The sequence below is a fragment of the Erinaceus europaeus genome, chromosome 8, assembly GCF_950295315.1.
Source record: "Erinaceus europaeus chromosome 8, mEriEur2.1, whole genome shotgun sequence".
Taxonomy (NCBI): domain Eukaryota; kingdom Metazoa; phylum Chordata; class Mammalia; order Eulipotyphla; family Erinaceidae; genus Erinaceus; species Erinaceus europaeus.
Genome location: NC_080169.1, coordinates 54,827,002 through 54,851,678, shown reverse-complemented (window position 1 = coordinate 54,851,678; position 24,677 = coordinate 54,827,002). Strand labels below are relative to the sequence as shown.

The window sequence follows — 24,677 nt, the reverse complement described above, 5'->3', positions numbered from 1 at the left end:
CTATACAGTACTTTACATGCATTCATTTACATATATTTACATGCATTCAAAACACATTTTTCCCTTTTTTCTTTTTCACAGTTTGACAGAGACAGAGACCACTGCTTCCTTCCTTGAGGACTGGCTCAAACCTGGGTAGTGCACATAGCAGAGAGACAGAAATTGAGAGGGAAAGGAGAGTTATAAAGGGAAAGAGAAATACCTGCAGCACTGCTTCACTGCTCAGAAAGCTTCCCCTGCCAGGTGGGGACCAGGGGTTTGAACTCAGGTCTTTGAGCTTGGTAGTGTCTGCTCATTTGGGTGTACCACTGCCTGGCTCCCATTTCAGAATCTCATATTAGGTTGGGGGCTGAGGAAATAGCATAGTTACAAAAAAAGATTTTCATGCTGAGGCTTCAAGGTCCCAGGTTCAGTCCCCAACACCACTATAAGCCAAAACTGAACAATAAGAATTTTCTAGATTAAGATTTTAAATGGAAGGTGATTGTAATCTTTAGCTGTCATGAACTTATTTGATGTAGATAGAATCTAATTTGAAACTGTTTTTCTTTTAAAGGTTCAACTCACTTTCATGCTGGCATGAGAAGATAATCCATTGAAACATCAGAATCAAAATGATTTTAAACAAATTACCTTTTGTAAAAATCAGTGGTTATTTTGTGCTTTTGTATTGTAGACATTCAATGGGACCATTAAAAACACAGCTTATGATTGTATACAAATCCCTTGCTAGCACATGAAAACAAACTGGAATTTGTACATAAAAGCAGTATGTGTATCCATGCACAGTAATCATTAAATTACATGTATATTTGTGGAATGCTAATTTAAAAGATTAAATTATAAACCCTCTGTATTTATCAAATGGTAAAAAGATTTAAAACTCATGCATTATGATACTGCTGAATGTGTAGCTTTGAGATGTCCTTCACTTTTCTTATAAGGCTACTGAAGTTACATGTTTCTGCCTAATATATTTGCTACTGGTGATGAAGACAGATATCACTTGTAGAGAACTATTTTTGTATAATGGTAGAAGTTTTGAATTTTATGGGTATTTTGTCAAGTACTAAAATAAAAATGACTTCACCATTTTAACTACACCAAATTTGAACCTTCATTTTTAACTTGGTATTATCTAGTCTGTTCAGGCTGCTGTAACAAAATACCACAAATGAATTGTAAACAAATTCTGTCCTGGAGGCTGTGGCTTCCAAGATAAAATCGGCCTGTCTCATTAAACTACCATTGTCTTGCTATATCCTCATGTAATGTAAAAGGGAGTTTACAAAGGGTACTAATTCCATTCATGAAAGTTCTAACCCTATAACCTAGTCACCTCCTAAATGCCTCCACTGCCAAATACCAATAAATTGGGAATTATACTTCAGATATGAAGAGGGGGAGCACAAAAATTCAGTGTTTGGCAGATATGCAGACCTGATTCAGAAAGAAAACTGTCTTAATCTTAAAAGATAATATTTTTCCCCCCTACATTAAGTGCCTGCAGTAGGAATCACTATTCCTGGAGGCCATACCCCCCCCCATTTTATTGGATAAGACAGAGAAAGGAGGGGAGAAAGACACCTGCAGACCTGCTTCACCAATTGTGGACACACACACACACACACACACACACGCTTTTGTATCAGCTTTTTATCTAAGTTTCTTTTAAAAGCTATGTTCTTGTACGGGCCAGAGGAAAAATAAAGTGGTCAAACTCTTAAGGCTTTGTGAGAACTGTGTGTGTGTGTGGGGGGGGGGGTGTTAGGAGTCTATAGAACATTGGTGGTGTGTGAAACTATACCCCTGTAATTTTATAAACCATTATTAAAATATTGATTTAAAAAATAGAAAAAATAAAGCTTGTAAATAGGGGTTGACAAAACAGTCACTTGGATACTGGATGATGCACTGACTGCTTTGCCATATGCCCTACCCAGGGTTGAGCCGGACAGATCACCACAGCACTGAATTAAGCTCCATACATTCGGTGCTATATCAGACGTATGCCCTCAAAAAACCTTGCCCACTATGATGCAGAAAGTCATATAGATCAAAGAATCTTCAATCTCACTAACCACAATGCAGCAGAATTAAATATTGGTAATATGTGTCATCCATGGCAAAGAGATTGAGAATTTCAGAGATTAAAATGTTTTTTTCCAGCTATATTTCATAACTCCTTACATCATCAAGAGTCACTAAAAGTCATCTTAAGTCTTTAAAACTCAGCAAAAATTTGATGCCTACACACAAAGAATATTGTTTTGCCAGTTGATAGTTCTAATATACTTACACAAACATAACACATTCGTTCTACGTTTCTGGCTATTTTAAATTACCTAAATTTAAATTAGCACCAGGTTTCCAGTAAGAGGAGTTTGAGAAATAACAGGTGTACCCTAGCAATTAGATGAAGGGGGAAGCTGTGGGTCAAGCCTCCATTTTTTAAATCATCCATGGTTATCTGCTCTTTAGTCACAGGCTCTGATCAGTCTTATTTCATACTAATATTTTGATTACCAGCTAACCATTTTCATCATTAGGCCACTGTTAATATTAAGACTTGTTAGTGCTCTTCAATAATTAGATTAAAAACAACCTACTAGAAGTCCAAAACTTTTCACTAGCCCTATGAACCTATCAGTCTTATGAAAACTCTAAATCTCTTTTCAGTTGACACCTTTGAGGCAATAATATATACAGGATTGCCAAAGAATCCAATTCTATGTAGTAAAACTTTAAAAAGTTTTGTAATAACATGGCATTAAACATCTAAGAAGTCAAATAAATGGAATTATATTTTTAATGTTGCAGTGAAAGGTCAGGAGATCTGCAGCATCTGAATATGGCAGTATTTAATTTGTTTGCAAAGTCATAGGTATCAGTAATATGCTGCCTAGATCTTTTTTTTTAATTACTTTATTGGGGGATTAATGTTTTACATTCAACAGTAAATACAATAGTTTGTACATGCATAACATTTCTCAGTTATCCATATAACAGTACAACCCCCACTAGGTCCTCTGTCATCCTTCTTGGACCTGTATTCTCCCCCCTGCCTAGATGTTTTTAAAAAATAAAAATTGTAGTTTGAAATTAGTATAAAAATACCATTTTTTCCCTTACTAAGTTCTAGATTCCTAAATTTTATTCATTGACACACACACACAATTCACAAATAATGAACCAGGTTATCTTTCTTAAAGATAATTTTAATGAATAACACAGATTTTGCTTTCACAGATATTAACAGAAGTCCTCTAATCTCTTAAATGAAACTAAGATGCAAAAAGGAAAATATCAGTTGACCTCATCTTGTAAAAACAGACTATGTTGTCTAGCTATCGGCATCATATAGTCAAGTACCCAGTTATAACTTAAGTTGTTTTCTGAGCAAGTGCTTCACAGAATGTGACCAGTGATTACTCCCAAGCATTATAGATACATTTCTGAAAACCTCTTACTTCCTTCTGTAGGAGGTCACACTTAAACATTCAAGGGAAATGAGTGATATTATCTCATATAAAAGACAGACCAGCAAGCTCTGGTAATTCATTTCATGTGACTAGAATCCTTCCAGCAGCTGGATAGCCTATGTCAGAACCCTTTGCATCAGCCCTATGGTTTTGTAACCAGCACCTTCTCCCCCACCACTTCCTTTTATAAAACCAAAAGCCTTGCCTGAGCACAAGACGGTTTTTTTCAGACATAAGTTTAAAGTCTTTTAGTTTTAATAGCACGTGATGATAATCTTATTTTATTCATATAAGCCTTTGCTTTTGATTAACTGGCCTTCTGAGCAGCAAGCCAATTTCTAATTAATTCAAGGACTCAGGACATGTTACTCCATCTTAAAACCAGTTCCCTATTCTTAAATTTTATAGTTTAAAAAAAGTTGTTAACCTAAATTTATAATTAAAGTTTCTTTTAAAAAAATTATAGAAAACCAAGGCTTCACTGGCATATGCAGTGCTGGGTATCAAAATCAGGTCATCATGCATCCAAGCCCTGTGCCCAATCACTGAGCCACCTCCTCGAGTCACTAGTAGTAGTAGTAATAAAAGAAACTACTAGTTGAATTCTATAAAGTAATTTTTGGAGCCACAATGAGTCAAGTAGTATCCCTTAAGAATCTCTTTTTGGAGTTCCTCATAGAAGTGGCCACGTAGAGCCAGATACATATTTATCAAGTAGGTAAATACGTAATATTGAATAGTTACATGAATTATCTTTAACATTAGTAATCATTTTAGAAAGCATAAGTCACAGTCATATATCTCTTTCAATTTCCTAGGCAGTACTGCCAAACAGCTCCACCACTGTGGAGTACCAGTATATCAAAGCAATTAATAGTATTCTTTTATCTAAGACTTGAAGTGAGTTGTTCCCTACCAACCTACCCTCATATAAGTAGGTATTTTCCCAGTAAATGATTAACCAATCTAAAAATTCTGAGATTCATCATCTTGTGTAACTAGTATGAGATTTGAACACTGAGAATTTATTTTGCTAAGACCTACGTATGCACTTACAATTAACTCCATATTGTTATTTAGAGTCTTCCAATTATCAAGATTCCCTAAACAATTTTTTACTAATGAGCTTGATTTCTATAAATAAAGTACCAGTAGCAGATAGCCATCATAAAATTTTGAAGGAATGTCTACAATGCCACTAGACTTCCTGGAAACATTCAGTTAATAAAATATAAAAACCTCCAAGGGACCATTCTATTAAGATCACACACTCAAAAGTAGTATACTAGGAGTAGTTCTGTAAACTTCATTCTCTTCAAACCCTCTTGCATTTACATCGATAATTCGCATTTTAGTTCCTTGCAGCCTTCATTTTGATCTGCGTTTGTATCGGATAATGGGCTTTTCAGGGGTGTGAATCATGGTTGTGTAATTCACAGCAGGAAAATATCCATCAATAAGATCAAATTCATATAAACGAAGTAATGTAGACCAAAGTGTCTTAATTTGAACATAGGCAAAATTCTCCCCAATACAACGATGACGTCCTGTAAAAAAAGAAACTAAGTTACCAGCTGAAATTCTCACTTTAGTCTACAGCAATTATCTGTTTATAGCTCAGGTAAACACAGAATAAGCAGATTATTACAATAAAGATTCTTTTCATATAAGACAAAATATACTCACAGAGCAATTCAACTATTTGAAAAATAAAAATCCCAATTTTCAATATTCTTAAAAGGAGTAATTTCAAAGACTTTTTCAATTACATTTCTTGAAATTGAACTTTTATCTGGGTTAAATATATGAAAAGTCTAGAACACAAAATGGGACTGAAAAATTAATCTCATTTTTAAAAGTCTTTGGTTTCCGTTTCTAAAAAAGTAATCCTTTCTTCAAAATGTGGTTATATAAGGCTAAAGTGGAGAAAAAAATCAAAATGCTTCTGAATACAGTATTTGTGCCCATCACTGCACTTACTTAATATAACAACTAAGGAAATATTAAAGGATTGTTTTTAACAGAAAAATACTAGAAGTATCCTGATTAGGACTCTATAGAATAAGTCAATTTTGATAACACTATTAAAATGAACTAATCACAAACTTATTGATGCACCAACACAAACAGTACAATTACAAAGTAAGAAAAAACGTTTGACAACGTGGAAGATAATCTAACAGTATCAGGTGAAGATGGAGACAGTGATTAGAATGATTCACTTATAATCTGGAGAATGCAAAAGACTGTCAATTGCCAAGTCATCAGAAGCTAGATGAGTCAAGGGAATATTCTCTCCTATAGCTATCAAGATAGAAAACAGGCCTGAACCACCAACTTCATTTCCAGACTCAGTCTCCAGAACTATGAGAGGATGTGTTCTACTGACTTAAATTTGTGGCAATTACAAAAGTTCTAGGAAATGAACAGAATGATAAATGCTTTGAGAAGACATGTTATATTCAAATAGCTCAGAGAAAATAAAAGGTAGCTTTAGGAACCATGGTTAACATTAACCTTAAGGAGGATGTTAAAATTAGACAGACTGTAACTTTAATATTAAAGTTCCCCAAATATGAAAGCTATTTAACAATGAAATGAACTGTCATGTAGCAAGTCAACTTAGCAGATGGTACTGAAAAAGTTCAAGTTGAAGTCAGATAGTTACCAGTTTAAAAACTGTACCTGCTGGGAGTATGGATCGACCTGCCAAAGCCTATGTTCAGCAAGGAAGCAATTACAGAAGCCAGATGTTACACTTTCTGCACCCCATAATGATCCTGGGTCCATACTCCCAGAGGAATAAAGAATAGGAAAGATAACAGGGGAGGGGATGGGATATGGAGTTCTGGTGGTGGGAATTGTACCCTTCTTATCCTATGGTCTTGTCAATATTTCCATTTTATAGTAAAAATTACATAAATTAAAAAAATTGTACACCTTCCCCACAATCTTGCTGATCATTATTAAATCACTAATAATTTTTAAAAGTTGAAAAATAAGAAAACACAAAGCAGAACTTGGACTAGGTTTAGTGTATTGCACCAAAGTAAAAGAATCTGGAGTGGGGAGGAGGGTTCAGGTCCTAGAACATGATAGTAGAGTAGGAACTATAGGGAGCTGAATTGTTATGTGGGGGGGGGGGGGGCGGATTCCTCTTTGTAACTCGAAAGAAAAGGCAGAACCACAGAAAAAAAAATGGGAATATATATGTATATATATATTTGTAAAATAGTCAACCCATCTGTGACCCTGAGAGAACTACTGCAATTTCCAGTGGAGAGAATAGGGGACACAGAACTTTAGTAGTGGGAAATGTGTGGAATTACACCCATTATCTTATAGTTTAAGTCAAAATTAAATCACTAATAAAAGAAAAAAAAACATTTTATAGGTTCTTCTTTTAGGGCCAGGTGGTGACACACCAGGTTGAGTGCTCACATTACCATGTTCAAGGCCCTGGGTTTGAGCCTCCAGTTCCCAGCTGTAGGTGAAAGCTTCACAAGTAGTGAAATAAAGCTGTAAGTCTGTCTATCTCTTCCTCCCCTCCCCAGCCCCATCTTTCTCTCCCTACTTCCATCTTCCCTCTCAGCTGTTCTCTGTATTATCAAAATATAAACAAAAATAAATTTTTAAAAACTTTCAAAAAACTTTTGCAACAGTCTATTACTTTAATGTTCTGTTGCATAATGTATTATTACATTGATTTGTTAGCTATAGTTCTTAAGGCTATTGACATTCCCAAAGGAATCCATACTTTGTTTCATATATGGGTAGAATAACCAATGACAAAAAAAGGTCACCTAAATGAAAAATAAGTCATAGAATATGGTTTATCTCCATGCAGAGTACCAATGAATAGATAAATTATTGGAGGAACCTGCACTATAGTCTTAGCTGAAATGCAGAGACCTGAAAACTTAAGCATAACCTGCTCAAATTTAAAGTTCATTTATCATAAGAATAGAAACCAAAGGCTAACTAGCAATCCAGACAAGTTTCAATTTTAGAGATTTTATTAACATTTAGTGTAAAGGATTGCCCCTACATGGTGCTTTAAATACTCTTATGGGGGTTGAGGGGGGAAGGAGATTATAAAAATGAGGCCTGACTGGAAACAAGGAGGCTGTGACAGAGCACCTGGCTTTCAAAGTCGAGGCCTTGAGTTTCTTCCTGGCATTACATCAAGTGGGGGGTCTGTGCTAAGATGTGTGTTTGAGCAGTACTGTAGTATTTCTCCTTTTCTCTCTTTGCCCTCCCTTTACTACTCATTCTCTATCTGGGAGGAATGGAGGAGGGAGGGAGAGAGATCAAGACTGATCACTAGGAGCACAAAGCCCAATAAAACCCCAGTGAAGAAAGAAAGAAAAATTAGATTATATATAAGAAGACTCACAGAATTATTTCCTTTATTGATACAAGTGAAGTACTCTCTCACATACGCCTTTACAAAAGTTTGCAGGAATGTCCCGATGAAAGAAGGGAAAGCTATCTGAACATCGACATAGTTCACTTTGATAAAGACAAATCTGTTATCAAAATGAGCATTTCAAATGTAAAATATAATCATCTTACCAGCTCCAAATGGTACATACGCAAACTTCTCTCCTGATGCTGGATTGTCCTCTAAGTAGCGATCAGGATTGAAGTCTAGACGTTTTATCCATGAGTCTTTAAGCCTCTGATTGACAGTGGGAGAAACACACACCTGATGTCCTGGAGGAATAGTATAGCCTGCCACCGTCTACAAATAGGAGCAACACATTTCATTAACACATTCTACTAAGTAAGTCTATCATATAAGAAAGCATTAATGTATGTGAAATATGCATATATTTAAAAACAGTAGTCAACTAAAAGTTTTTTTTAATTCAATATAATTTCAAAGTGACCCAGCACTGGACTAAAAGTATATACCAAAAAAAAAAAGTCTCAAGAGATATGACTGGGATTACAAGGAGTCTTTCACTAGCTGATGTATATACTTTCATACTATCAACATTTTTTTTACAACAAATACAGTTTATTTTTAAGACCAAGAGAATAAAGCCTACTTCCATTTGAAAAACCCTAACAATTGCCACAGAAGCAGTTCAGCAACTTTGAACACAGGGCTTGCATGTAGGGTGCTGAGTACTATTTGGTACCATATATGCCAGTAGTGCTGTGTTCTTTCTCTCATGAAACAAATAAATCTTTTAAAATAAGCATAATAAAAACAAAACACCCTATCAGGTAAACTGTCTGAGTTATGTAAGCACATTTATATACATAAAACTGAAAAATGTATAGAAATGATTTACTTTCTTAAATATTTTCTTATTTTTTTTACTTTTCTTAAATATTTGCTTTAATAGTGGATTACATTATTATTTTACCTTTTAATACAATTCTCTTTAATGTCAATGAGCTATCTCTTTTTGATAAATAAAAACTGGGGGCATCAATGGGGAAAATATTAGATAAGAGGCTCACCTGAGGTGTTCTGGCCATTCTCATTATGGTCATTATTGGAGGTCTAAGCCTTAATGTTTCTTTTATACAGCGATCAAGTACATTTAGATCTCTGAGCTTAAAAAAAAAATTCACAGTTTTAAAAATATTTAATATACTTCAGCTGTATACAAAATTACATAAACTTCTAAGTTTATAAAACAGTTTATATACTAGGCAAAAGTACGAAAGTAGCAGATTTAGGCCGGCGGGGGACCACTTTTATTTCTGTCCATACTCAACAAAGGAAATGAGGGGCAAAACAATAGGAAGATCACTCTGTGGAATGACACAGTATGGACAATACTGTGTCAATTCTGTGTCAATTGTAACAATACTGTTACAATTCATTTAAAAATCAAGAACAGTTACTCAAGAGGTGGCTCTATGGATAATGTGCTGAACTCTCCAGCATGAGATTCCAAGTTTGATCCCTAGCATCTCATATGCCAGAGTGATGCTCTCGTCATTCTCTCTCCTCTATCTCCAAATAAATAAGTTTAGAACACTAGCGAAAGTCACTGATAGCAGCTTTTTCAAAACTGGGGGGCGGGGGGCTAAAGGCTCATAACAATTCAAGTGGAAATTAGAGGAAAAGAAATTTTGGTCCAACCATGCACAGACAACTCTAGGCCTACAGAATTCTGAGTACCCAGATTCCTCTACACCTAAGATACCCAATAAACAGTAATAATCTTTATCCTCAAGAGTCCAACTCTGAAGCACAGGAAATAGACTGCAAGAAAGCAACTCCAGTGATGTCCTAAATACTAACCAAAACCCATCTGAAAAAAAAAAAAATTAATACCAAGGCATATCATGGAGGCTTACCGGGAATTTTCTAAAAGGAAAGGAGTGGCCAGGGAGGTGATTCAGCAGCCAGAGTACAGGCTTTTTGCAAGAGTGAAGAGCCAAGTTCGTGCCTCTGACTAGATATGCTAAAATGACACTGGCCTCATTCTCTCTCATCTCTCTCCTGAAATAAATCTGAGCTAGGGAGACAACTCATCAGAAAAGCATAGGACTACATGCATGGAGTCCCAGATTCAGTCCTCTGTACTGCATATGCCAGAGTTGCCCAGTGCTCTGATATCCTTCTATCCTCTCATAAAACATAATTTTAAAATTAAAAAAAGACATAATTTTAAAATAAATAAATCTTTGCATAAGGTAAAAATAAAGGTAACCATCTTAATCTATAGTACATTGTGTATAAATTGTCCCTTTTAAAAATCACCTATGGTAAGGATGGAAAAGTGGTTCAGAACTTAAGAGACCTATGGTAAAGATAGTAAGACAGTGGAGGATATGGTGTGCTGACAACTATCATGGAACAGTCTTGTTAATCAGCACTTCCTACAATCAGTGGGACTACATCAAATTGAAAAGCTGCTGCACATAAAAACCACTACCCAAACAAAGAGACCCCCTACAGAATGGGAGACCATCTTAATATGCTATACATCAGAAGAAAGGCTAATCACCAAAATATGTAAAGAACTCACCAAAACTCTGCAACAAAATAACAAATGGCCTCATCCAAAAGTAAGGAGAGCGTATGAACAGAATATTCACCAAAGAAGAGGTCCAAAAAGCCAACAGACATAAGAAAAAATTCTCCAAGTCACTGACTGTCAGAGACAACAATGAAATACCCCTGTGAGAATATCATATATCAGAAATGACAACAACAGCAAATGCTAGAGAGGTTGTGGGGTCAAAGGAAATCCTCCTCCACTGCTGGTGGGAATGTAAATTGGTCCAAACCCTGTGGAGAGCAGTCTGGAGAACTCTCAGAAGAAATGAACCAACCTATGACCCTGCAATTCTTCTCCTGGGGATATATCCTAAGGAATCAAACACAACCATGCACAAAGATCTGTGTACACCTATGCTCATAGCAACACTATTTGTAATAGCCAAAACCTTGAAGTAATCCACGTATCCAACAACAGATGAGTGGCTGAGAAAGTGGTGGAATATATACATAATGGAATACTACTCAGCTATTAAGAAAGATGAATTCACCACTTTCACATCGTCTTGGATGGAGCTTGAAGGAATCAAGTGAGATAAGTCAGAAAGAAAAAAAATAAATATGGGATGATCCCATTCATAGACACAAATTGAGAAATATGAACAGAAGAGGAAACAGAAAGCAGATAATGGAATGGCTTTGGTGTGCTGCACTAAAGTAAAGGACTATGGGGGGAGGGGGAAGAGGTGCAGGGGGGCTTTCAGGTCCTGGTACAAGATGGTGGGGGAGGACCTAGATGTCCCAGTAAGAGTGTTTTGCAGAAAACTGAGAAATTTTGCACATGTACCAACAACTATATTTACTGTTGACTATAAACCATTTAACCCAATAAGAAAAAAAATTTGAGACAGAAAGAGGGAAGTAAAGTAAGGATGAATAATCAGGGAAAACACACATACACACACTAACTACAGGGAGAAGAGAGGTGACACAATAGTGAAGTGCATGTCTTACAAGCAAGAGGTCCTGGGTTCAAGTCCAGGTGCCGTCTACTATGACAAAACATCTTAAGTGGAAGAGAAGTGCTATTATATCTCTGTCTCTACCTCTCCTCTCTCTCTCTCTCTCTCTCCCTCTCCCTCTTACACAATTAAAAATATAAAGATTTCAGCTGGGGAGATATATCATTGTGTCATAGCACTAGATTTGCATCCCTGAGACACCAGGTTCAGTCCCCAGCCCTGCCATATGCCAAAGTTGATCTGTGTTCAGGTCTTAATGAAAATCAATAAATGCAAAAAGAGAAAATAAGATTAAAAACAGATACGTAAAGATTTCAAGTCATAAAAGTAAAACTGAAAATCCACAAACATGGTCATAAGTTAATGAAGGCAGATCCTCTCCACAGACAGTTTTCTGTTCTAAGTAACATCTATCTTGAAGTGTTTTGTCTCTGGCCAAAAAGAAGCCCATCCAGGCACTGGTTGTCGAGGAGGTATGCTGCCCTGCCAAAAGCAGTCCTATAAGCATGCCTGCTACTTCATCATCGCTCAAAGGATGCCCATCCCTGCAGAAACACAAACACAAATGTTTATTTTTGCAAATTTCATGCCTCGATCTTAAAGGTGTCATAATAAATGAATATCTCGTTTAATATTTTCATATTATCAGTCATACTTTTTTCACATTAGGTAAGAAAGAAATGAAATACACTGATTACAAAAGATATCACTTTAGTTTTACTAACAAACTTTCACCATCCCCAGCCAATGAAGTTCCCGTAAGGTTCATAATTTAACTCTCATTCACTTAAAATTCCCAAAGGTTAAAGCTACTAACACTGTATTATTTTTAAACTGGATATAATATTTAACTATATTTTAATCTATTTTTTCCTGCTTTAGCTACTATATGATGAGTAGTTCTTACTTATAAGTAGACTCAAGTAAAGTTTGGAGAATGTCATCAACTTTTTCTTTGGATTTTCTGCGTTTCTGGATTGCCTTATAGAAAATATTCTTGATCTCACGATGAGCTCTGTCCCTGCGCCTGTAATTCAAAGATGAAAATTGAAAGCTAAAAATTCTACAATAAATCAACACTTCTAATATCAAATTCATTTTGGAAATAACTAGGACCCTTAGTCAACTAACTCTAATGACTCGAAAATAACTGACAATTCTCTCAAAGCTAAGAGGGAGAAAAAGAAGCCATGAAAACTATATGCTACTAAGAAGTTTTAGGATCCTTAAGGACAAGAAATGTTTAGTCAGTATCAGAAAAATGCAAATCAAGACAATGAGATAAATAGTACTTCACACCTGAGGATGTCATACACTATAAAGGACAAAAACAAGTACTAAGGAGAATGTGGTGGGGAAAGAACTCTTCTACATGAATGTAATATTAATCCAGTCTCTGTGGAAATAGTCTGGAGATCATTTGATTCACTAATTCCTCTCCTAGGGAATCTATCCAAACAAAAGAAAACAAAAAATTTCCCAAAAGATTCTATGACCTGTGTTCATTATAGCACTATTTGTAATAGTCAAAATTTATATTCATTTATTTATTTACCCATTTGTTACCCTTGTTTTAGTTATTATTGTTGTTGTTATTGATGCCATTGTTGTTGGATAGGACAAAGAGAAATAGAGAGAGGAGGGGGAAGACAGGACGAGAGAAAGACACTTGCAAACGTGCTTCACTGCCTGTGAAGCAATCCCCCTACAGGTGGGGAGCCGGGGGCTCAAACCAGAGTCCTTGCGCTTCACACGACATGCACTTAACCCGCTGCACTACCGCCCGACTCCCTAATAGCCAAAATTTAGAAATAACCCAAATGAACAGTGAAATGGGGAAATTGTGTTACACACACACACACACACACACACACAATGGACTACTACTCAGTTTTGAGAAAAATCTCTTGTTACATCACGGTGGAACTTGAAGGAATCATATTAAGGTTAAAGATGAATACTAGGAGGTAAGAATACCAGGAGGTGATGTAGCTACTAGAGCATGCATATGTTACAATACACAAGGACCTGGGTTCAAGCCCCTGGCCCCCACCTGCAGGTGGGAAGCTTCTCAAGCAGTGAAACAGTACTGTAGTTGGTTTCTCTCTCTACCTCCATCGTTCCCCTCCCATCTCAATTTCTCTGTCTCCATCCAAAGTAAATAAACAAACGAATAAATAAACGAATACTGGATGCTCTCACTCACAGGTGGAACTCAGAAAGTAAGAGGAAATAAAGGGTGAAGTTTTAACTAGATATGATCTATTACAGCAGATCCAAAGTTCTAAAGGTGGGGCTGGAGGGTGATGGACAGGAGAGGGTTGAAGTAGGATGGAGGCCAGGGTCTTATGCTAGAGGAACATGACAGGTTGGTGGAGGATGTGGAGTGTGGACATCTATCACGAAGAAATAATAAACTGCACATGTGCTCTTGTGTAAATGACTATCACCCAACAAATTAGAAATAAGTTATAGATCACATAGTAAATAAAAAAGAACTCTCTCAGTTGTTTTTGCTGTCGCTAGAACTTCACTGCTCCAGAAGGACTACGCTCAAATACAGAGCAACAGCGGCAGCACAATACTGCTTGCCCCACCCAGTGCCAGATACTTTCCTGCGGTGTACTGGGAACTCAAGCCCGGGTGGCTTGTGTGGCAAGGCAGGTGCTGCCTCAGGTGCAGTATATTGCCAGCCTGAGTTTGAATTTATGTAGAACCATTGGGCTCATGATCAACCCTAATTTGCTTTATATTTAAATTTTGTTTTCATTAATGCCAAGCATTCCAAAAACACTACAGTAATTATACACAGTTAAATGATCACAGGTTGTTTCTTTTCTTTCTTTTGCCTCCAGGGTTATCGCTAGGGCTCAGGCCCACACTATGAATTCAGTTCTGTGGCCATTTTTTTTTTTTGGATAGGACAGATAGAAATTGTGAGAGATAGGGAAGATAGAGAGGGAGAAAGATAGACACCTGCAGATGTGCTACACTGCTTGTGAAGTGACCCCCCACACACAGGTAGGGAGCCGGGGTTCAAACCGGAATCCTAGCATGGATCCTTTTGTACTATCTGCGCTTAACCCAGTGCACCACCACCTGGCATATTCTTTATCCATACCTGAAACTAGGCAAAGGGAGCCAGCTTGGCAGCAGCCAGGCTGCATGACTAAAACCTCCATCCAAATCTGCATACAGTTGTGCCACCTTCTCATTGAGTTGACTTCTGATTTCTTTTCCATGTAAGCAGTGACTGGCAGTTAAAATTATAACCTCAGAAAGAGCCTCAAACAAATCTAGATGGGAAAAGATCATTCTCATTACTATTGATAAAAAATCATTTTGAGACATTGTTTATAGAGATAAAAGATAATGTAAAGAAAAAAACAAACATAAAAACAGAAGAACCAGTAAGATCCTATTAGTACTGTCAAAAATTTCTATAGCCAGATATCTGGCCACCCTACGACACAGAACAAAGAGCGGTTTCAAGGAATGAATGATGGGAAGTATCCCACCCCTCTGGACAGCCAAGATACATGCTGCCAACGCATCTTAAAAACATCAATTGGGGCTGGGTGGCGGCGCACCTAGTTGAGTGCATGTATTAAAATGCACAAGGACTTGGGTTCAAGCCCCCAGTCCCCACCTGCAGGGGAGAAAGCTTTGCGAGTGGTGAAGCAGTGCTACAGGTGTCTGTCTCTCTCCCTCCCTATCACCCCCTTCCCTCTTGATTTCTAGCTGTCTCTATCCAATCAATGAAAAGATTTTTAAAAAAAAACATTAATTAGATGTTCTTCAACTTGAAAAGATAAAATTAAAATTAATGTGATCATATGAGTTCCAGATCACAATTACATCAAAAGGCCAGGCTGGTGCACCCATTAAAGCACACATATTACCATGAAAAATGACTCAGGTTCAAGCCCTTGGTCCCCACCTACAAGGGGGAAACTTCACAAGCAATGAAACAGTGTTACAAATGTCTCTTTCCCTTTCCTCTCAATTTCTGTCTCTATCAAAAAAAAAAAAAAAAAAAAAAGGCTACCAGCAGTGGCAATAAAAACAAATATTTATTAAACTGTGATTCAAGTCTATTGATCAGTTTCTTGTGTGGATGGAAATATGTCACATCAGAGCCTAGCAGTGGTTTATCAGGAAGATGCACATGTTACAATGCTCAAAGACACTGATTCAAGCCCCTCGTCCCCAATTTCAGATGGGAAGCTTCGGGAATGGTGAAATGGTGCTGTAGGTGTCCCTCACTCTTCAACCCTTCTCTCTCCCTCCCCCCTCTCTTTTTTAATTTAATTTTATTTGACAGAAGAGACAGTAACTGAGGGGGAGGTTCAGAGGAGGAATGAAAGACAGAGACAGAGAGAATGAGAGACCTGCAGCACTGCTTCACCACTTGCAAAGCTTTCCCCCTGCAGGTGGGAACTGAGGGCTTGAACCTGCGTCTTTGTGCATGGTAATATGTACACTTAACCAGGTGTGCCACCACCCATCCCCTCCCTTTCCTCTCAATGTCTGTCTCTCTCCAAAACAAATGGATGATACAAAAGATAAAATATTTAAAAAGAAATGTCACATCGTCTTGATGTATATAAAAACAAAAATCTAATTTCTGGAACTTTTATAAAAGTTGGTGACCAGACCCAGAAGTCTTAATGATGTTGCTTCCTGTTATGTTTATGGCAGTTGCCTCTGAAGACAATACTAGTTTCCTCTGCAGTCTAAACATTAAGACTGGATACACAGAAACATCCAAAGATAAACTTACATTCCATATACACTTTTATGTATTACATTTTAAAATATTTCAATTGGCAATGACTAAGATCAAACATTTAGCAGATGAGTAAGCCATCTTTACACTTACATTTTTTGAAATAAATCATTCTCTTACAATAGCATATAAGGTATTACCTATACAATTATATTGTTCATCCTTTATTTGTTTGTTTGTTTGTTTTTAACCAGAGCACTCCTCAGTTCTGGATTATGGTGGTGTGGGGGATAGAACCTGGGACTTTAGAGCCTCAGGCATGAGTCTCTTTGTATAACCATTACGCTATACCCCCACCAAACAGTATTTTATTTTTAACTGGGGGTGGGGGGGTTAGTAGTTTATAATATGATTGTTGGTACATGAGCACAATACCCTGATCTTTTTCACATCCTCCCAATCCTTCCCTCCACAGACTCTTTTGCTTTATGTGCAGTACAACCCTGCCCAATCCCAAGGATAGTTTGTGTTTTCCTTTTCAGGTGTTTCTTAAGTTTCACTTTTTTCTGATAGACATAGGACAAATGCCAAAACTTCTTCCACTGTGATGTGAGCCAGGCTAGAATCTAAACTGTATGCATTGACAAAAGAGCTGCATCATCCTGGTTAGTTATCTTGTTAGCACTCAGTGAGCAATGCCTTTATTAACAACACATGAGCTGACTTCCTACTTTTGGCATTTGTTATGCCTTGAAAGAAAACTAATAGTTTCTTGCTTTGAAAATGATTATGGGAAATTTTAGGAAAGAATTAGTCTGAAGATTTCAGTTCATATAGGATCCTTAGAGTTTAATACTAAGGTTAACTTTACTAGCAGCAACTAAGTAAACAAACAACTAATCAGAGTAAGTAACTAACTCATGTCAACTCATTTTAAGGTTTAGCTAAACAAATGCAAATAGTCACTTACTCTTAGGTCTTTTTCGCACCTCCCCCCACCCTCCCATCTTCATTGGGACTTTACTATTCCAGGTTGACTCTTTCAGATAGGAGACAGAGTGAGAGAAAGCAAAACAGCACAGTACTAAAGTCTGCTCCAATGGGAGAAAAGCCAGGCTTGAAGCTGGCTATGCACATGGCTAAACTGGCACACGGTCCACATAAGCACTTTTGCAAACACACAGGTCTTTTTAACTTTGTGGTAATTATGACATTTTCCTTTCATTACATCTAAGGTGATTTTTACATATTTTGTAGTTAGTTTTATATATGTATACACATCTTATATTTCTAGTCATAGAAACTAGAAATGTCAGAGAAATATGAAAATATTTTGCTTACTTTTTTCTCCACTTTCTCCCCAACTTTGAAAGTATTCCTGTGTTTCCTTTTCAATTATAGAAACATGCTGCCTGAAGTGGGCTATGTTAAGACCACTTTTTAGCATTTTCTTCTGTTCCAAGAAAATCTATTTAAAAATTAAAAGGTATATGTAGAATTATCACACAATTTTCTTTATAGAAAGACATGTAGAGCAGCATATAACAGATAGTAGTGCTATAGACAAAAGTTTAGTTAAGACTCCCACCTCCTGTCTCCCTTTCTTCCCACTCCTACCTTTAGGACTCCCTTTTCCTATTCCGTTATCTTTTAGTCTTCTCCTTTAACTTAGGCACCAACACAATATTTCAAATGCCCATTATACTTTCATAATTTCTTTATCTTCCTTCACATTTTCTCCCATTCTATTCTGAAGCAAATTACCATTCCTCACTGACACTGCCACCTTCCAAGAGTTCAATTAGAATACGACGCAAAGCGCAAGGACCTGCATAAGGATCTCAGTTTGAACCTCTGGTTCCCCACCTGCAGAGAGTTCGCTTCACAAATGGTGAGACAGGTATCTATCTTCTCCACCACCACCCACCCCTCCACCCCCATCTTCCCCTCCTCTCTCAACTTCTCTCTGTCCTATCCAACGATAGCAATTAATAATAACAACAAGGGCAACAAAATGGGAAAAATGGCCTCCAGGAGCAGATTTGTAGTGCAGGCACCAAGCCCCAGCGATAACCCTGGAGGAAAAAAAAATACACACACACCTGAATAAAATAAAGACAGCTAGTGATTTTAACCATTTGGGACATTTTCTTTTCATTTTTTTGCCTCCAGGGTTATCTCTGGGGCTCAGTGCCTGCACATGAATCCACTGCTCTGGAGGCCATTTCTTCCATTTTATTGGATAGGACAGAGAGAAATTGAGAGAGATGGGGAAGATACAGAAGGGGACAGAAAGACACCTGCAGACCTGCCTCACCAACTGTGAAGCGACCCCCCCACAGGCGGGAAACTAGGGTATGGAACTGAGATCCTTGTGCTTTGTACTATGTGCACTTAACCTGGTAAGCTACTAACTGGCCCCCTGGAGCATTCTCTATTGCAAGAATTTGATAAACTTTGTAAAATACAAATAAAAAATATATACATCTGATCTGAGAGCTCTTCCAGGACTCTTGCTTTTTTTTTTTCACACTCCAAAAACATTTAATATCAACAGCTATATGAGAGTCCACACCAAGCAACAAGGCCAATTATCTGATTTGTGCTCAAATACTAATATTTAACTTTAGAAGGAGAAAGAAATCACACACATTTCTAAAGTCAGCAATCTCTAAACTGAAAGATTTATGATAAGATTTTTTAATATTTATTTATTTTTTTATTCCCTTCTGTTGCCCTTGTTTTATTGTTGTGGTTATTATTGTTGTTGTTATTGATGTCGTTGTTGTTGGATAGGACAGAGAGAAATAGAGAGAGGAGGGGAAGACAGAGAGGGGGAGAGAAAGAAAGATACTTGCAAACCTGCTTCACCACTTGTGAAGTGACTTCCCTGCAGATGGGGAGTCAGGGGCTCGAACTGGGATGCTTCCACTGGTTCTTGCGCTTTGCACCTCGTGCACTTAAGCCACTGTGTTACTGCCCAACTCCCTATGACAAGATTTTAAGCAGGCCTGGGAAGATACATGGTTCTCTAGATGAAATAAATGGATTTTCTTATTATCCACTCAAATCAAGATGTAGTTATCTATTATTAATGCTATTTCTTCCTAAGGAAGGCCTCTGAAATTACTTAGTTCATATCTGCAGCAATACAAAAAAATACCTCCTGTCAGTTACCCATGGCTTTGTTTTGCTTTTATATGTCTCATGATTATTCAGATTTCTGAACCAAGAAATAAACTGCTACTACATTTTAATTTTTTTTAAATACTTATTTATTCCTTTTTGTGGCCCTTGTTTTATTGTTGTAGTTATTATTATTGTTATTGTTACTGATGTAATTGTTGTTGGATAGGACGGAGAGAAATGGAGAAAGGAGGGGAAGCTAGAGAGGGGGAGAGAAAGATAGACACCTGCAGACCTGCTACACCTCTTGTGAAGCAACTCCCCTCAACTCCCCTACAGGTGGGAAGCCAGGGCTTGAACCGGGATCCTTACACCAGTCCTTGCGCTTTGCGCCACGTGCGCTTAACCCACTGTGCCACTGCCCAGCTCCCCGCTACTACATTTTAGACACATAATATGACACGACTAGCTATAAGGACCATAGTGTAGAGCTGTACATGTGACAACAAGAGTCTTGTAAATTACTTATTCTCTCAGTAAAATTATTTAATTTCAAAAAGATAATAGTGTCACCTACTGGATTAGGCACATCATATGCAACTCCCTTCCCAAACACAGGAGTTGTCAGACGACTGTAGATATCTTCTGCATTTAGGTCTTCATTTTTACTATTAAAAAGCAGTGCAGCAGCATCACTTCCCAGAAGGTAAGTAAATGTCTTACCCGCCATGGTAAAACTAAATATAGGTCCATACTAGAGAAAGAAAAGTACAGCAAAATGTTATAAATATATAACACTATGACACTTTTTTTTTTTATTGCCACTAAGGTTATTGCTGGGGCATGGTGCCAGCACTACAAATCCACCACTCCCAGCCACCATTTTTTCCTTTTTTTTTTTTTTCTTTTATTAGATAGGACAGAGAGAAATTGAGAGAGGACAGGGAGACAGAGAGGGAGGGAAAAACAGACACCTGCAGAGTTGCTTCACCACTTGTGAAGTATTCCCCCGCAGGTAGAATGGAGGGGCTCAAAGGCAGGCCCTTGAGCTTAGTAATACGTTCACTTAACCAGCTGCACCAATGCCAGGCCCCCAAGACAATAACTTCTTAAATCACAAAATACCTATTTAAAAATAAAAACATTCCAGGAGGTGGCACAGTGGATAAAATGTTGGTCTCTCAGGCATGAGGTCCTGAGTTCAATCCCTGGCAGCACACATACCAGAGTGATGTCTGGTTCTTTCTCTCTCTCCTATCCCTCTCATTAATAAATATATAAAATATTAAAATAAATAAAATAAAAACATTCATAAAGCTTGGTGTACTTTCCCCAGTCTCTGTCCAAAATCATAATTCCGCTCACCAAGTTGCAAATGGAGCACAAGTTAAGCTTTTTAAAATTAAGTAATTTTACTGAGAGAATGAGTGATTTATAAGACCCTTATTGTCACGTGTACAATTTCTTACTTTCTATGATAGTCAGGAAACCACACCCTCCACCATGGGACACAGAGTCCTCAGTCTTCTATCAATTCCTTCCCTCATAAATTAAACTTTTTATTCTTTCTATTTTATTTGTCTATTTTTATTATTATTAAAGACTAAAAAATATAGACATAAAGTCAACCCACAACTGTGACCCTGGGAGAACTACTGCAGTTTCCAGTGGAGGGGATGAGGATACAGAACTCTGCTGGTGGAAACGGTGTGGAATTATACCTCTATAATCTTGTAAATAAGTATTAATCACTAATAAAATCTATTTTAAAATAATAATAATAATAATAAATTTTTAAAGACTAGGCTCTGAGGATACAATTATGAACAAAAGTACTATCACTATAACTAATGAAATTTAGTCTATCAATCACTACATACATATGTGTGCATGCATATTATCTGTATGTGTGTAATGTATAGAGTATATACTCAAGAGTGACCTGACTACAATGATTACATAAGCGTTTTATATTAGTGTTATTATTATTATTATTATTAAGCACATTTACAAATCAAACCATATCTCAATCCTACCTTGGCCACTAGCTAAGTTTCCCAAGAAAAAAGTATATAGCTACTCTGCCTCTCTGTTTTGCCATCTGGAAAGATGGATAATATGAGTGAAAGAGATAGTTCATCAGTTAGTACCATCTGAGTTTGCCAGAACTAGTTTTGTTAACGGTGTCTTAGAGAACAGCAGAGAATATAGAAGAAATTAAGGTCTTCAAGGCCTCTCCAACTTTTAAGTCTTTTTTTTTTTTTTAATTTGCTTCATTTATTAGCCTAATATTGCAACAAAAAAATTTTTTGGTTAACATTTTGCCATTTAAAAGTTTGAAAAGCACTACTTTCTTTCCCTGTAAACATTTGGAAGACATACCTTCTCATATGCATTTTCTAGGAATTCAATTGGACTTTTCCCAAATGCTACAGCATGTCCTAAGAATGGAACTGGAGAGAAAATGTATGGTGGAGTTTTCTAAAAAAGAAAACAAAACAAAATTTTCAGTTCACATTTCAACTTAAACTATTGAAAACCTGTCACTACACAATCACCCAAAGTTGAGCTATCAAAAGTAACTCAGAAGCAGTCAAACTGCAAACATGTTAGCACAATAAAAAGAACAAAAATTCAAAACATAGTGCAGGTAAACAAAAAAACACTGCAATTATAAAAGCTGAAACCATGCAGAATGTGTCTGGTTTTATTTGTGGCCCTCAACAATAGTGTATACACATACACACACACATCTCCAACAGGAAAGTCAAGTGGAGATATTTGGATCCAGGGTCTAGGGTCATTGGCTGGGCTGCAAAAGTAGATTTACCAAAGGAAAGCTACTGAGATTGCAAGCCCACATGCATAGGAGAGTTCCTGAAGTTACACAACTTCAGGTACAATTTCTCCTTGTCATAGATAAAAGACCTCTCCCCCTCTTTCAAAATTTTTTTTTAAATGTCACAGAGAACACCCTGACCCAATATGCTTAAGCAGCGTTTCACTGCTGACTATATTAACACCATGGAGAACCCTACCAGGCCAGAGCTGACTAGACTAAAGCCATGACAAGGCTACCCAGTAATTGGGTCGACCACAAAGAACCAAGACAGCACCACCCAGCACTGACAGAACCAATTCAGGAACTGCCTTTTGGGGGGAAGGAGGCTAGGAACTAGAAAAAACGGCCCCATAAAAATCCTTGTCTGGGGAGGAATGTTGAAGCTCCACCTCTAGAGTCCACCTACTTCCCACTTAGTGTACTGTCTTTTAACAAACTTTAAGCTACACTGTCTCTCTAAATTATGCCACTGAAGTCTGTGTAATTTTCTACTCTCCACTTTGCCCTGTAGTAAAACTTTGCTTACTCAAACACCAAGAATTTGGACACAATGAGACTGCGCAGACACAACAAAGCCTTAATCTCTTTACTACTCAATCGTTAGTCCCAGAATCATATTGAAAAAAGTATAGAAAGAGACAAATTGTCATGGGGTAGATAGCATAATGGTTATACAAGGGGACTCTCCTGCCTGAGGCCCCGAAGTCCCACAGTCAGTCCCCCACACCACAATAAGCCAGAGCTGAGCAGTGCTCTGGTTTAGAAAAAAAAAAAAAAAAAAAAAGCAGTGAGAGAGAAATAATAACTAGAGAGGCAAATAATGATATCTATCGTTAAATACTGACCATCTTTTTTTTTCTTTTTTTTTTTACTGCAAATGGGCTAGATCCACTAATTTTAAAGAGTAGGACAGCACTAGCAGGAACCCTTTAGAATTCACTGTAAAGGTACCCCAAAGTGAAGCTGGCAGATTACAACATCAAGCCTTCTAGGGATCAAATACGAAATAATGAAAAAGGGTAACACTACAGTCTTCAGTGGTCTCAAATCTAAGGAGCACTATGAATTCACTACCTGTCTTCTCAAAGACAAACACCACGGACTCAAAAATCTCACATGTAGAAAAAAAAAATAATAACTGCCCCGTGCCTGTTAAAGTTAAAACAAAAACTTTTAAATCTGCCTGGTGAACCGTTTGTACATTCCACTGTCCGTAAGGAGTATGAAGATGCCTTCACGAAAGCATGTGTGGAAATATGAAACTTGTGGTCCATAATGTCCCTAAATTACGGAAACTGGTTTTATTACTGTTGCAGGAAGGTCCCTACAACATTTTAATCACTCCCATTCTAAGAAACTGAATATTTAGTATTTTAACAATGAAATAGATCGCCTTGAGGCGATTGCCACAGACCATAGCGTACAGAAACACTAGCGGCCAGCCACCAGAATGAAGGTCAGCCAGGACCTCAGCTGTCAATCAACATCATCAGGAGAGCCTCCCTTTGCCCAGTCGCATAGCAGCACCCCTACAGCAGCCAGTGCCGCCACCCGGGCGCTCAGAGCCCCAGTCTTCCGAGCGGCCGATGTGTGTAGTGCAAATGCAGCGAGCACAGCCACCGCGAGGACCACAGCCGCCGCGGGCATCACGCCAACTCCAGAATCACTGGTGCGCCAAAGCCACCCCCAAAAGCTGCAACTATCTTGCTTTGACCAGGGCGACCCCAACAGTGACTCCTCCGCCGCCAAAGCCCGGTGGAGCACGGCCACGGGCGCAGCCCCACCCCCACCCCCACCCCCCGCCGCCAGCTCTGAAGCTGCCCGGGTCACAGCACCTCCCCGTTCAGCCAGAGCGCCCCCCCCACACACACACACACACACAAATCCCGAGATGCACTTACCGCCCCGGCCTGCAGAGAAGTCAGGTGTCCCACCGCAAGGCGGAACAGGTAGACCAGGCTCAGCGTGAAGGCGCAGGCGATCAGCAGCGTGGACAGGAGGTTGCCTCCAGTCACCCGCTCCATCGCCTGCCCTAGCACTGTGCCGCCCGCTTGTAGTAAGCACAGCAACGTCATACTGACCGCGGCTTCAGTTCGCTGGAGACCGACGCTGCTAGGATTCGATGGAGCAAGAGAAGCCGCCAGAAGGGGCTCCGCCGCGGCCCCGCTGCCCACTATTTCCAACTCAGCCCAGCCCCACCCCCTACCTCTCGACTCGCTCGCGCGCCACCCGGAGCGTCACAAAAGGGGCGGGGCGATCTCTAGCCCCGCCTTTCGTAGAACTACCTGCCCGGGTGGTCTCCTTGCGCGGGGAGCGACGGCCTAAAGAAGCGAGCTCCCGCGGCAACACAGAGGGCACAGGTGGCACAGAGACGGAAGAAAATATGGTGTTAAGAGATCACCCCCAGAGAATCTTGGGCTACCCGATCGATCATGACTACCCTGACATGGGGCGTGGCAGAATGGGCCCGGGAGAGGGCGGGGCTTCCGCGGAGGGATCTCAAAGT

General features: G+C 38.4%; 2 protein-coding genes across 4 annotated transcripts in view; one reads left to right on the top strand and one right to left on the bottom strand.

The window, feature by feature from the left end:
- AKAP9 (A-kinase anchoring protein 9) overlaps positions 1-1,727 on the top strand; it is a 197,529-nt gene extending 195,802 nt beyond the window's left edge. For both annotated transcript variants that reach the window (XM_060196249.1, XM_060196250.1), the window contains one exon: positions 557-1,727. In XM_060196249.1, the coding sequence (XP_060052232.1) occupies positions 557-591 (35 nt within the window). In that variant the 3' untranslated portion in view covers positions 592-1,727. The remainder of the gene's footprint in view (positions 1-556) is intronic.
- Positions 1,728-3,197: 1,470 nt separating this feature from the next.
- Positions 3,198-24,429, bottom strand: LOC103113007 (lanosterol 14-alpha demethylase). Of its 2 annotated transcripts, XM_007522482.3 has the most exons (10): positions 24,073-24,429; positions 21,712-21,810; positions 19,907-20,083; positions 17,545-17,671; positions 14,596-14,770; positions 12,382-12,501; positions 11,824-12,019; positions 8,958-9,053; positions 8,058-8,226; positions 3,198-5,029 (listed from the first exon to the last, which is right to left on the bottom strand). In XM_007522482.3, the coding sequence occupies exons 1-10, from the start codon at positions 24,244-24,246 to the stop codon at positions 4,851-4,853; spliced, it is 1,512 nt and encodes a 503-aa protein (XP_007522544.1). In that variant the 5' UTR covers positions 24,247-24,429; the 3' UTR covers positions 3,198-4,850. The 2 variants fall into 2 exon arrangements, with proteins under 2 accessions (XP_007522544.1, XP_060052234.1); XM_060196251.1 differs by lacking the exon at positions 8,958-9,053.
- Between the last annotated feature and the right edge of the window lie 248 nt (positions 24,430-24,677).